The 14817-nt window shown below is 39.8% G+C and overlaps 1 protein-coding gene and 1 non-coding gene across 2 annotated transcripts; one reads left to right on the top strand and one right to left on the bottom strand.

The window, feature by feature from the left end:
* Positions 1–528: 528 nt before the first annotated feature.
* Trnal-caa (transfer RNA leucine (anticodon CAA)) lies at positions 529–641 on the bottom strand. Its single transcript has 2 exons — positions 604–641; positions 529–574 (listed from the first exon to the last, which is right to left on the bottom strand). It is a non-coding gene; the product is annotated as a tRNA-Leu (tRNA).
* A 4315-nt stretch (positions 642–4956) lies between these two features.
* LOC138960832 (uncharacterized) lies at positions 4957–14368 on the top strand. Its single transcript, XM_070332479.1, has 5 exons — positions 4957–5040; positions 5906–6095; positions 7356–7611; positions 9559–9755; positions 13952–14368. The coding sequence occupies exons 2-5, from the start codon at positions 5924–5926 to the stop codon at positions 14128–14130; spliced, it is 804 nt and encodes a 267-aa protein (XP_070188580.1). The 5' UTR covers positions 4957–5040; positions 5906–5923; the 3' UTR covers positions 14131–14368.
* The last annotated feature ends 449 nt before the right edge of the window (positions 14369–14817 follow it).

The raw sequence follows: 14817 nt of genomic DNA, 5'->3' as shown, positions 1-14817 counted from the left end.
AAATCATTGCGCTTGGACTCAGTCACTTTTTATGAAAAATTGTCATTTCATGATGTTCTATTAAAAATCAATAAAGCGAAGGTTTTTAAACACTAAAATGGCCAATAAATAAAATATTCAAACATTGAAAACATTCACCACTGAGTTGATTTTTTGTGATTTTTTAAAGATCAGTTTGCGGAATTTATGCCTCTCGGTATACTTTGAAATAATTATGGGGTCCCACAGGGATCTGTTTTAGGCCCATTATTGTTCTCTATTTAGGTCAACGATCTACCACTTTGCGTACGTAATAACTGCGAGTTGTTTGCAGATGACACTACTATACATTCTAGTCACCAGTCCTGAGATTATCTATCAACAGCTCTCCAAGAAAGCATTAATGCACTACTGAGTTGGTCAGAGTTAAACCATCTGTCTTTAAACCATACAAAAACAATGTTTATGCTAATAGCCTAACATTTGAACGTATGATTTCTGGCATGGTACGAGATAGATAAAGGTCAACACGAAAAAGAAAAAAATATGTGTCAGAAGTGGGGTTCGAACCCACGCCCACATTCGTGGACCAGAAACCTCTGTCCTCTGTAATGAAGGTACAACCTTGAGTCTGGCGCCTTAGACCACTCGGCCATCCTGACAGCTGTCTGATGGGTACTTTATTTTCAACAAGTACCGTCTTTGTATATGAGTTGTTCTTTGCTACTGGTCACAAGTGGGGGTCAGCTCACACGGACGCATTTTTCAATACAGTCTAGGGGAGAAACTGGTCACAAAGCACCCAGTACATGCCAGAGAGATAGGAGAATCGGCACAATCAAAGAAAATACCAAAATCATTCAATAGATCTGGAAATATTAAGATGTACTGTGAAAATGCTAGCAAAAATGACGTCCAAAAACGGGAACGCACACTTGGTGCGTCTTTGAAGACTTACCTCCCGTTCTGTGTTGTTGATAATAGTCGTGTTTGTGCTGGTTTTTTTTAAATAGTATCTAATAAAACTGATGCAGTTCTTGAAATGTTGCAAATTATTGTTGACTTTGTGAAATGCGAGATTGTTCTGAGGCGTAATCTGCATACGGCTGATGTCACACATAGGGCACCCCACTTCGATCAGCGTATCACTCCAAATGAGCTTCATAGCAGAAATAGAGAATACTACATGGCTTGCTGTGTCGTACCAGATTTACACGAGTTGTTTTTTTAAAATATTGACTTGTTTCTCTTCAAATGTGTTTCAGTAAATTTGCGAATTTCCTGCCCCTTGAAAACAGGAAATTCGCAAATTTTCTAGAATTTTTAGGAAATTCGTGAAATCCCCGAGTGAAACAGGAAATTCACAAATTTACTGATATTTTCAGGGATTTTGCAAATTTCCTGGTTTTGAGAATTTACTGTAAAATATATGGGTGTTTTTCAAAAATGTACGAAAAACGTGTCTTTGATTTTTAAATTAATTCAGAAAGAAACATGTCCTATCTATCTTAGTATAATACATATTGTTTTGTACAAAAATGAATAGACAACAACATGAACATTCATTAAAGTACATTCTTGACACTTGAAAGTTAGTTTTGCATGGTTTAAACATGTAGGGGTATCTAAAAATGCCTGTCTTTTTGAAGGCACTCAAAACTTCCACCACCTCAACAAAGAAGAAAAAAAATTGTAGACCATTAAAAAAAATATCCAAAAAATCGCTTTCGGGAGCACCTTTGGATTATTGCAACAGATTTTGATTGTAAGGTTGACCCAGACTCTGAATGTGGACTTAAACTCTCAAAAATGAGTGTCTCTCACTTTTTTGTCAGTGGTGTTACCAGAACAGTTAAACAGACCTAAACAATGAGTACTCCAGTTTTTTAAAACCATTTTGGGCCTGTAGTTATCCCCCATCCTTCAGCAGCTTCCTGCAGCGGGAACAGCTAAGCGAGTTTGATCGCTTGTGTATGGTGGACCCGACAAGGGTAGAAAGGTAAGATGTGTTTTTTTAACGAATCAGTTGTGTTACTGTGTGTCTCTAGCGATCTGAAGGAATTTACATTCTTCTGTTACTTTTTTATTGTTTCATGTAAGGATCAAAACTACTGGGACACGTGTTTGTTCAGAACACATGGCCTGGGGAGTGATCATTATTTTCTCAAATGAATTCTATCAGTCGTGTTACTTTCAGTCGTGTTACCTGGTGCCTGGTAACACTACTGACGAAGAGGTAACACGACTGATCTTAGATTCTTTCCTGGTTTTATTTTCATTCTTCTGCCTGCCACATACTTCTTTTGCGTGTATAATTGTTGATTATACGTGTGTCCCTGTGGGGAGGCAGAGAGAGAGTGAAAGAGGAGGGGGTTGGGGTTGGTGTGTAGGGGTGTGCCAGAGAGAGAATGCAAGACTTTTTACGGGATCATTTCTTATAAAAAGACAACTCTGTTATGATTATCAAATATTACTGTTTTTCAGGTAATCTTATGTCATGGCTCTTTCTGCTGCGGAAATACCCAATGCACAAACGTATCCTGTTGTTGTGAGAGCAGATGGTGATTGTCCACCAGCATGTGGCAGTGTCTACACTTTTGGCCATGATCAGCGACCAGCAGAACTTTAAGAGCCCGCATTGTCCATGAACTCGCGTGTCATTCTGAATACTATTATACGTTTTATGTGGGCGCCCAGTCATATGGGCATACAAGGCAACGAAGCTGCTGACAAGGCAGCAAAGGATGCTCCGGAGATGGCGGTTCCACCTCTTCCTGAGCAATTTGTTTTTTTCACCGACCTTCGTCGGAAGACCCTTTTTTACAGTTTAAAACTCTGGCGTGACGTTCCTAATTTTGTTTAGTAACATTGGTTTATTTCAAATATTTGTAATGTTAAACTTGTGGGGTCCTGATTTGGCCGATATGGTCCGTTGGACCCAAAAAGCAACAACTAACTAACTAACTATTCTGAATACTACTTGAAAGAAGAAAACCTGAGGAAATGCTTCGAGACCAGCAAATAACGCAGAGGACACATCATCAAGAGCTTTGCAATGTATTCTGACGAATACCTTCCTGGAATGTCCCTGGAGGAGAACACCGTAAAACGAATATAGGAAGCGGAAGGGATGAAGATAATAAAGCAAAAAACATTCATGGGTGTATATATATATATGGACGTCTGCACGTGTTGACATGAACATGACGCACTGGATCCCAAACCACTTCACACCGGGTCTACCATATTCACCAACTGCTGACTGCACTCCTAATCAAGTTCCTGAGTAGTTGAATGTGCATGCTAGAGTCCAGCTAGGTCACTGTACTGTTCGTGCCAGAACGTTGGGGATTCCACTGCTGGTCTGTTTCAGAACGTTTTATTGTTTGTCAAAACATCTAAAGGCAATTTGGTGTCAGTGGTGTTACCATGCCTGTAATGTTACTGTTTAAAAAACTGTGTAGCTTTGGTTGTTTTAAAGATAATCCTGTTTATGCTTTGTCTTCACCGTTTGAGGAAAAGAATTGTATTTCTGTCAAACAGTAAGTAAACACTGCTGATCGTTTTTGTACGTGTAACTTCTGTCGAAACTAGCCAAGGCAATTTGGTCTCAGTGCTGTTACCATCTGTCAGTAATTTTGCTGTTAGAATCAATAATGTTACAGTGCAAAATGTTTGCAGTACATTTCTGTAGTAATGCTGAAAATAAATAAGATTTTGTTCTTTCCTTGAATCATATAAAATTGCGATTTTGCTAGGCCTGTGCAAATTCACGGCGCTATCATTACAGTTTATTTTGGTGGAAATAAAGTAAAAATGTCTTACTATAAGCAAATTTATTTGTTCCATTTAATTAACTTTACGTTTAAAGTTAAAATCAGTTCATAAATCAAAGTTAGCTAAGGATGGTCAGTTGTGTTATGAGACGTCAGTCATGTTACTCAGTCGTGTTACTCACATGTCATTGGTGTTACTGAGGCTTCTGAATGCAGAATTTCCAGGAAGATATAATTCTTTTCAGTATGTTTATCTTTTGCTCAATGCTCTCATAATACTTGATTCGAGAAAAATACAATTGCAAGAAATGTACAAGTTTCAAGCTGCTGGCGATGTTTGACATTTTTCAAAAATGATTTTTATTCATTTGAGTGACAATTTCTTTAATTTTTATCGCTTTCTTTCACTTTAAGGTATATATTTTTCTTCAGAAAGTGAAAAGTGTATTGTTTTTGTCATACTGGAGGCAAACTAGTCATCTGTCAACATTTCTTTCAACCTAAAAAAAAATAAAAGAAAGAGTAACACGACTGACCACTGCAACAAAATATTTTTAGTTTATTTATTTTTTTGGCAAAACCATTCTTTATTAAGAGTACATATCTTATGTTAACATGGCACTGGGTGTGCTGAATAATGTCAACGCATTTGTTAAGAGTTTGGAATAAATTCACTTTTAACCATTCACTAGTCTCATTTTTCGTTCTTTTTTGAAAAACACCCATATATAAATATATACCCAAAAGGGACCAAAGATACAAACACGTCTAATAAACAAGCAGGCACTTAATTGAATGTGGAACTTGGCACGTATGAACAGCTTTTCATTCATTGCAGATGAGATAAAATAATAAAAACAAATAGACAACTACAATAAGGTTCAACAGGTGGTCAGGCTTGGTTCTCGCACATTACAATTGCCTGAAGGTGACAACTACTCAGACAGCTAACATGCGATGAGAGAATTTTAAAACAATCAAAACGAAGCTAAATGTGTGATGTCAAGCTTTGTTCTGTCACGTTTCTACTGCACGAAGGTGACAGCTCATGAAACAGCCAAGATGCGATAAGAAATTTCAAATCAAATCAAATCAAATCAAATCAAATCAAACCAAATTAACTTTATTATATCTCACATGGAGAAGTTGCAGTGCTGTGATGCACTCAGTGCAAGTTTAAAAGGACTTGCCAAACATATTCAGCAATATAATCGGTGTTTTGAAGCTGTTGCAAGTTACTACTTCCAGCCTCGGCCCCGGAGCGCAACTTTATCACACACTGACGGTAAGATGTAGGGGGTCTGCTTTCCGTACACTTGTACTAGAAAAGTGTCGAACAATAGTGTTCCTTTCTACACAGGTGCAGACATTGTTCTTATCTTGCTACATACTGTTATATACATGTATTTTAAAAAAAAATTCTTTTTTTTTTCTTACATATGTCTGTGTTTGGGTTGACTTAGGTGTTGTTTGTGGCGGTGTCATAATGGAGTTAACATAGTAACAATCACAATAAGTAAGAGGAAAAGCAAATTGTAAGCGTGCTAAAGTTTTCTTAGTAACAGTTCTCTTTTCATACAAGTGGTGTTTAGTGTAACAATGTAAGTTCCGCCTTTACCCCGGTGCCGTTCTCCTTTTAGCGAAACGAAAGAAAGAGGGGGCGGTGAGGGAAGCCAGAAAAGAAGTACATACATACATATATACATGTATTTTATCATTCTGAACGTCTTCTCTAGATACGCTAAACCGCTGATGGGAGCAGTTTCCACTTAGAATAATACTGTGCTTTTTGACCAACACCGACGAGTACAATAGCCTAGTGGTTAAGCACGTCAGTCTTCCATGCGGAAGGTTCGGAGTTCAAAACTCAAATGCACTTTTTTTTTAAATCTCTCAGGTCCACTTTTGTGTAGACCTTTTAAGTGAACAGACACACAAATATTCACACAAAACTTATCTTGATAGAATCAGTTTTCGCCCACTCGTCAGGAAGCCGAGCGAATGAATCAATTCATCAATGAATCAATGAAGTAATTGGAACGTTTATTTTAGAGAAAACAAAACGTTACATTCAGTACTAGTACGTTTTCTCTATAATAAACGTTCCAATTACCTACCATTCTTGTTTTTTGATTCTGACATCATGACAGTCAAATTCCCTTATCACCATGGCGACGATCTCTGCGACGATCCTTCTGTGTTGTGTCATGGCAATCCTGGTTGTCGTCGATCCCCAGGCGGCCTCGCACCAAACTGATTTTGCAGGATGTTCCGAAAATACGTCGATGTTTTTAAACATGACGACCTTCCTACAGAGTTTTCCGCTCAACTCGAGCCTAGGTGAGGAGAGTTATTTTTGTTATTCTAGCAGTGGTCCTCAAGTAGTGTTCACATGGCAGAAGTTGTACCAACTTTCCCCCAACTTTCAAACGATTTTAGTCGGCGCCAAGTGAAATTAAAATTGCTGTCCATATGAACAGCGCAAACGCTCAAACTAGTTAAGCGGAGATTCTCGCCAGACTTGAAGGCCAGTGCAGCTATCGGAGCTACCTCCTTATGCAGTAAGAGCAGTTTGGCTAGAGCTGACCAATCTGTAAGCGCGATAAGAAAAGTGGGCACAAAATCTTCGCCAAGTCACGGCCGAGTCGAGCAGTTTTCAACGGAGTTTAATTTGGAGTCGCTGCTGAATCTGGCCTTAATCGTACCTATATCGCTGGGGCCGTTCACATGGCTGACTTTTCGCCGACTTGGTCTCGACGACTCGGGAGCGATTTTTAAACGACAAAAGTTGGGGGAAAGTTGGTTGTAAGTGTGCCATGTGAACGGCCCTTTAGGTGAGTTGGGTCATTTTGGTACACTATAGGTATGTGGGATCCGGGAATTTCCTCCAGAACATCCGGGTTGAAAATGATGTAAAAGAGATAACCATCGAGCAGGTCATGCAAGGTCGTGTTTGCCCAAGCAGACGAATTTTCTGCATGTCGCTCGTTTCTTGAAGTCGCAGTCGTTTGTTGCATTTTAGATGCAGAGGTATACAATTATATAAAGCGTTGAAACCACAAACTGACGACTAAATTGTGAAAAAAGAAAAGTGGGTCACATGGATCCACGAATACTAAGTATCCATTCAAACGAACTGTGTCATTTACTGCTGTTAAATGCTATTGCAAATGTGTTCCATTAGGTTAGAAAAGCTTATTTCGTAAAAGATTCCATCGTTCTGCAAACCTCATGTAAGGCGTAGTGAGGCTTTAAATTACCTGCCCCTCCATCTCTGTAACGGTCTCTGTCTTTGAGTGACCCTCTCTATCTCTTACTGTCTTCGCCCCCTCGTCTTAAAGCACATTGACTGCCACAATGCGTATCAGACATGTACTTTGCTATACAACAAAAAATCAATTAATGTGACAATGGAAACAACTGCTGTATATTGCCCTTGGAATTTGCGGCACGATGATCGTTTCCGATGGAGACTTTTTTTTCAGTGTTGGTGTAATTGTCATACTATGTATAACTATGTAATGTTTTTTTTTTAATGGATTAAAAAAAAAATCAACTAAATGCTGCCAGCGGTCAAGAAGTTTCCCTCATCTTCTTCAGATATGTACGTGACTGCGCTGACCAGGGAACTGCTACCAAACACTACATCCATGATGCTGAGCGTGAAATCGCTGAGCCCCCATGGGTACCTGATGACCACCACAGCCAACGTGAGAGGCGCGTCGGGCGACCTGCAGTGTAGTTCCATCAACCACACACTACGCTACAACGCACAGAGACGTCGTCTGGAGAGCGAACTCGATGTCAATTCTTGCGCGATACACGTGCATTTGCTGGGCAATGATGCTGTCAAGGGGTAAGCGGATTAGATACGGCAGAGCCTCCATTTTAAGATATAGTCCCAACATCTGAGATACCCAGGTTTTAAAAGGGAAAGAGTCGCAAAACGGAGTTAAAATGTACATATTAAGTTAATACATACAGAGGATATTAAAAAAAACAAACCAAGAAAGCAATATTTAAATAGGGGGGTGGGGGGGGGGGGGGGGGGGGGGAGGGGTGGGGGTGGTAGGGGTAGATTGGTTGCGCGCATGATTAAAAAATAAACCGGATTCCGGTAAATAGTCATACCGACTGTCACGTTGTTCCGGACAGGCAAAACGCGACACCCTCATTCCTTTGTTTTGGTGAATAGTCTCATTGAAAACTACCACCCCAGGAGTAAGAGGGGAGGCGGGCCGGAATCCGTGTAAGGTATGGTAAGTATGCTTATTAAAACAAAAAAATCTCAGTTAAATTGGCCTTACTATTCTATACCTTACAAGAACAGACGGAGGGATACGCTAGAGTTGAGGTTCCGCGGTGATCTGCCGCTGATGGTTCACCAAGAAGTGAAGCCGAAGGAGCCGCATATAATTTGCAAAGTCTAAGCGCAAGACCGTTGTGAAGAGGATGCATTAAGCTTCAAGTTCCAGAACCCGCGGTCGTAAGGGCATCTCGCTGGGAATAAAGCTAGATCCTCTGTAGAGAAAAAGTGACACCGAGTATTATTTGGACCAGCGGAGAAAGATGCTCTCAATATTCGATTAGGAAATCCCTGAGACAATGACAATGACAATGACAATGACAATGACAAATCTTTATTTTTCGAGGGTGACAAGAATAAGCATAGATATGCTTTTTTTGCATCTGGCCCTCGCCCTAAAGAGGGACTAAACTATTTTACTATAACTATGACCAGGGAGGGGAAAAAAAAAAACAAAAAAAAAGGTTACATAAAAACATTAATGGTAGAACATATAAGTTTATGTACATGAAGCGCATTATGTAGAAGCATTGTAGATCATAAGGTAGTGTTCAAAATTGGGTGTAAAGCAATGAAGATAAACGGAACAGGAACGAGAACTGTCGTTCAAAACAGAAACTTAGATAAACTTTCGAATGAGACGAAAAACCGAGGTCCCTTCGTGTACACTATATTGGGGTGTGCACGTTAAAGATCCCACGATTGACAAAAGGGTCTTTCCTGGCAAAATTGTATAGGCATAGATAAAAATGTCCATCAAATACCCGTGTGACTTGGAATAAAGGCCGCGAAAGGTGAATGCTCGCCTAACAGGCTTGAGGTTTGCTGGTCGATGTGAATGCGTTATATATTGTGTGTAAAAAATGTTTGTTTGTCTGTCTGTCTGTAAAAGAATTCCATTTCACACGGCAGAAATTAATATGTAAAGCGCGGAGAGCACAGTTGATTGTGGTTCGCGCTATATAAGCTCACCATAATAATAATAATAATAATGCCGCTATGAGTGTGAATCACCTACAGCTTCTGCTCGACAAAAGAGCACACGCAAAGAAGGATTTTTTCTGCGCTCAGAGGAGAAGGGAATTGGTTCCATGAAAAAAGAGTGAGCAAGTCATTCCCTGTTTGCTGCTGTAAATAATACATGCAGTGCGTTCAGTTTCATTCCGTTATTTCGACAGCTTGACTCATATAAATGTGACCCTCCACCACGAAATGAGTCGCATGTCACCTTTGCATGATTTTCATATTTTTACATTTTCCTAAAGAGTTTTTTATGCTCTATCCAGTGATGAAAACCGTTTTAGAAAAGAGCGAAAACTGTTTGAGTTATAAGCCTGTGACTAAGGTGACCCTCACACTGTTACCAGACACTCCCCGGACTTATATTGAGCCTAGCGCAGAACCGCGCGAGGTGACATGCGACTCATTTCGATCGTGGTGGAGGGTCACAAATGAAGTAATTTCGCCTTACGCGATTTGTTTTACTTTTTTCCTCAGTCATACTGCATTCTACGTTCACGTGCTACGGGACGGCGTGACCATCAAAAACCAAACCTTTATAGACCTGCTGACGTCAGATCCTTCCACTAGGCCCTCACTGCACTGGCCAACTGACGCGGTGCAGGGGGCATGCAACGGCACTGACGTCACCTTCAACAGTCTGCCTGTCAACACCAGCATGGGAGTTGACTGCGGCAAGTCAACCTGATTGTAGCCTGAATATATTTTTCTGCTGAGACTTTTGCATCTCTCTCTCTCTCTCTCTCTCTCTCTCTCTCTCTCTCTCTCTCATCCCTCGGTAATAAAGTTTTCGAGTTCGAGTTCGAGTTCTCTCTCTCTTTCTCTCTCTCTCTCTCTCTCTCTCTCTCTCTCTCTCTCTCTCTCTCTCTCTCTCTCTCTCTCTCTCTCTCTCTCTCTCTCTCTCTCTCTCTCTCCCTCTCTCTCTCTGTGTGTGTGTGTGTGTGTGTGTGTGTGTGTGTGTGTGCATAAAAGCATAACTATGCTTATTTTTGTCACCATCGAAAAATAAAGATTTGTCATTGTCATTCTGTCTCTCTCTGTCTCTCTGTCTCTGTCTCTCTCTCTCTCTTTCTCTCTCTCTTTCTCTCTCTCTCTCTTTCTCTTTCTCTCTCTCTCTCGCCCTCTCTGTCTCTCTCTCTCTCTCTGTCTCTCTCTCTGTCTCTGTCTCTCTCCATCTTCCTCTTTCTCTTTCTCTTCCTATTTCTCTATGTCCCCCTCTCTCTCTTTCCCTCTCTCTCTCTTTGTCTGTGTGTGTGTGTGTGTGTGTGTGTGTGTGTGTGTGTGTGTGTCTCTGTCTCTCTCTGTCTGTCTGTCTGTCTGTTTCTCTCTCTGTCTCTGTCTGTCTGTCTGTCTGTCTGTCTGTCTGTCTGTCTGTCTGTCTGTCTGTCTGTCTGTCTGTCTGTCTGTCTGTCTGTCTGTCTGTCTCTCTCTCTCTCTCTCTCTCTCTCTCTCTCTCTCTCTCTCTCTCCATATTTCTATCTCAAATTAAAACGTTTTTCCATGTTTGTCGTTAAACAGTCGAAAGGCATTACAAACATCATCATTCATATGTACAACACTTTTTCTAATGAATAATACTACAGCAGCTTTTACAACATTATATTCAAGAATTCGGTTTGGCGAATTTCCAATCAAATCACATATACCTTGATATGATAATATGTCTCCCGAACGGACAATATCAGCTAATACCAATACACCTCGTTGTATCCAACTTTTAAAAAATAAAACTTTGCCACTATACATATTATGCATGCATTATTCCATAATAAAGTCGGTCCGACTGTACCACGATCATAGTGGTTATTATCCAGCCAATACTTTAACACTGCTTTCCAAAAGTGCGATTTCACTAGGTCTAACCCTTTAAATCTTGCACTTTTTCAATCGATAAAAAACGTTCAAAATGCTTTCCAAAACAAAAATACATCATCTTTGGGGTGAAACTCCAATTATTATTTTCTTTTGATGTACTCAGTTGTGAAACTCATTGTAATAAAAAAGAAATTTGCATTTGCCTAATATCGATCATTTTTAAGCCACCTTTTTCAATTTCAAAACATAAAACGTTTCTTTTCACCTTTTCAAAGGCCCTCCGATTACAATCTCTTTTTCGCCATACACATCTAAACAAGAAGGTATTTAGTTCATTCAAAACACGGTCAGGTAATACAAACGCTTGTATAATATACACAAATTGTGAAATGAAAAACGTTTTTTGAATACATATTTTTCCTACATTGCTCAGATTTTGCTCCTCCCATGCGCAAATCAATCGCTTAACATTCCTTATCCTTCCAATCCAGTTATCTTCTACCAAAGAAGCACTCTTATAATTACAAAAATATACACCCAAAATCTTCAACTTTTTCTTCCAAACAAAATTATAAAATATTTCATCCCAATTTGTCGTTCTACCCAACCACATCGCCTCAGACTTTCTCGTATGTATCCGTAAACCTGAAGAACTAGAAAAATCGTTCATTATTTCAAGAGGACAAGGATAAGAATAAGATTCATATAGTCCTGTGAGGTTACCCTCGTGGAAATTCGGGCTGCTTTCTCCCTGGGGAAAGCGAGCTGCCCATTCCCCCCCCCCCCCCCCCCCTGCATGCGTGTATTCATGTTTCCAAGCCCTGAGACTTTCGCTGTGAACTTGGGTTCTTTATCGTGCGCATGCGTGCACACGGAGGTGTTTGGTCACCGAGGAGCACAATAAATCCCATGCCGATAGCGACAACTGGTTTTGAAGCCAGCGCCGCTACCGACTGAGCTATTTCCCCGCCAAATACAAATCAATGTTATCCTTTAAAAAAAAAAGGGTGATATCGTCTGCATACAGAGAAATTTTAATAACGGTTGCAAAATCAACATTATTCCACAACAAAATTCCCCAATTACGTCCACTCTGTCTTATTTTCGATGCCAACAGTTCAATGGCCAGTACAAAGGCCAAACATGAAAACGGGCACCTTTGACGAATCCGGGCTTTCACATAAAAAAAATCAGACAACCATCCACAACACTGCACAGAGCTAACCGTGTCGTTCATTCACCCATTGAACAAATTCTGGCCCAAACCCGAATTTTTGAAAGGCTTATATAATAAATTCTTTCGTGTAAGTGCCAGAGAATATAGGAAAGAGATTATCAATATGAAAACAGATGTCCCATGTTCTGGAGGATTTTGGAAGAGAAAGCTTAATGTAGAAATTGATGAACGGTTTTGGATAGTTGATGCCTATCAATCTACACACAAAAACGGGATTAAGAGTTTTACACTGGAAAATTATGCACAACATTTATCCGACCAACATTCTCCTGTGTAAAATGAAAATAACAGAAACTAATAAGTGTAATCATTGTTTTGATGTAATAGATTTCATTGAACACTTCTTTTTTGAATGCCCGGTTGTAAACAGATTTTGGAAGTTTGTTGAAGAATCTATTTTTTGTACTTTAGAAATTAATGTTGTTTTGAAAGTTAGTGATGATTTGGTATGAATTTTGTAATGGTGAAAAAGACACTTATGTATAAATTGAACCACATCATCTTGATTACAAAGATGCGCGTTAGTGTCGTATAAAAAATGAAATTCGTTTTTACCGTTGGAAAGTATTTTTAATAGGCAGTTACAGATAAGAAGCAATTTTGTGTGAGTGTTCGAGGAACAAACAAGTCGCGTAAGGCGAAAATACAATATTTAGTCAAGTAGCTGTCGAACTCACAGAATGAAACTGAACGCAATGCAACGCAGCAAGACCGTATACTCGTAGCATCGTCAGTCCACCGCGCACGGCAAAGGCAGTGAAATTGACAAGAAGAGCGGGGTAGTACTTGCGCTGAGAAGGATAGCACGCTTTTCTGTACCTCTCTTTGTTTTAATTTTCTGAGCGTGTTTTTAATCCAAACATATCATATCTATATGTTTTTGGAATCAGGAACCGACAAGGAATAAGATGAAGGTGTTTTTAAATTGATTTGGACAATTTAATTTTGATAATAATTTTTATATTTTTAATTTTCAGAGCTTGTTTTTAATCCAAATATAACATATTTATATATTTTTGGAATCAGAAAATGATAAAGAATAAGATGTACGTAAATTTGGATCGTTTTATAAAAAAAATAATTTATTTACAATTTTCAGATATTTAATGACCAAACTCACTCATTAGTTTTTAAGCCACCAAGCTGAAATGCAATACCAAACCCCGGCCTTCGTCGAAGATTACTTGACCAAAATTTCAACCAATTTGGTTGAAAAATGAGAGCGTGACAGTGCCGCCTCAACTTTCACGAAAAGCCGGATATGACGTCATCAAAGACATTTATTGAAAAAATGAAAAAAACGTATGGGGATTTCATACCCAGGAACTCTCATGTCAAATTTCATAAAGATCGGTCCAGTAGTTTAGTCTGAATCGCTCTACACACACACACAGACAGACAGACACACACACACACACACACACACACACACACACACACACACACACACACACACACACACACATACACCACGACCCTCGTCTCGATTCCCCCCTCTATGTTAAGACATTTAGTCAAAACTTGACTAAATATAAAAAGACTGACATAATTATAGCTCCACCCTGTGACTGTGTCCCTGTCCCTCGATCTCATTTCATTGACTCTGTTCAACTTGACTGCCACATTACGTATGAGGTACGTTATTGTTTTGTGATGATGCACACACACACACACACACACAAATCAATACTCTGGTAAGCGAAACAACCGCTGTATATTAAATTACCCTTTGTAGATTTGATTGAATTGTTGTACTTATTTCATAAAATTATTTAATTTTTAGCTAAATTTTACCAAGCTGTTTACGTCATCTAACAGGACCTGGTGCCGTATGTTCGCTTCCCTCCATAACGGGTCCCTGCAGGGCAAGGTTGACTAGATATTACTTCGACAACAGAAGAGGGGCCTGCTTTCAGTTCACCTATGGTGGTTGCCGGGGTAACGCCAACAACTTTAAGAGCAGCGCGCAGTGTCTGAGGGTCTGCAGGCCGCAGTGACGTCGGCATTTCAACATGGCCGATGACGGGGAGCACTCTCGCACGTGACAGCCTCTTCTCAGATTAGGGAACTCACTCCTCTTCTTCTTCGTCTTTTCGTCAAGCGATTTAGTCGCTGGTCATAATTATGAAGACATAGTTTGTGTTGCCTTCCTATAGTGTCCGATAAAACGGAACTTGACTAAGCTCTGAATACTTTCTCTCTTGTCGCAATTAAAGAAACTTGACTGGAAAAAAACCCCACGTTCTTCCAAATTTATTTCACCTATCTCTTTTTCCCTCGTTCTCTATCCCCCCCCCCCCCCTTCTCATGCTGTATCCCTTACACCCATTCAAAGGCCCCTGTTAAGACAGACATGCGTTTTCGCGATATAAACACTTTATTATGTCCATATTCTCACAAATACATGTACATTGTAAAATGAGCAACAGCCAAACTAACAAACAAGTAAACACATAAATTAACAAGCAAACAAACAAACAAACACACATTTCTTGCTGACACACACAAACTTAGGCCTATTTGTGACCCTCCACCACGAAATGAGTCGCATGTCACCTCGCGCGGTACTGCGCTAGGCTTAATTAATTAATATCCACAGCCATGTGTGTCTCCTGCCTCCGAACACACACGCTACAGTAGAGCTCGACTCGATGTGCGCAGTTTCGTATAAAAATTATTTTCCA

The sequence above is a fragment of the Littorina saxatilis genome, linkage group LG3 (genome assembly GCF_037325665.1).
Source record: "Littorina saxatilis isolate snail1 linkage group LG3, US_GU_Lsax_2.0, whole genome shotgun sequence".
NCBI classification, from domain to species: Eukaryota; Metazoa; Mollusca; class Gastropoda; order Littorinimorpha; family Littorinidae; genus Littorina; species Littorina saxatilis.
The sequence above is the reverse complement of the archived record's forward strand: the minus strand, read 5'-3'. Positions and strand labels throughout refer to the sequence as shown.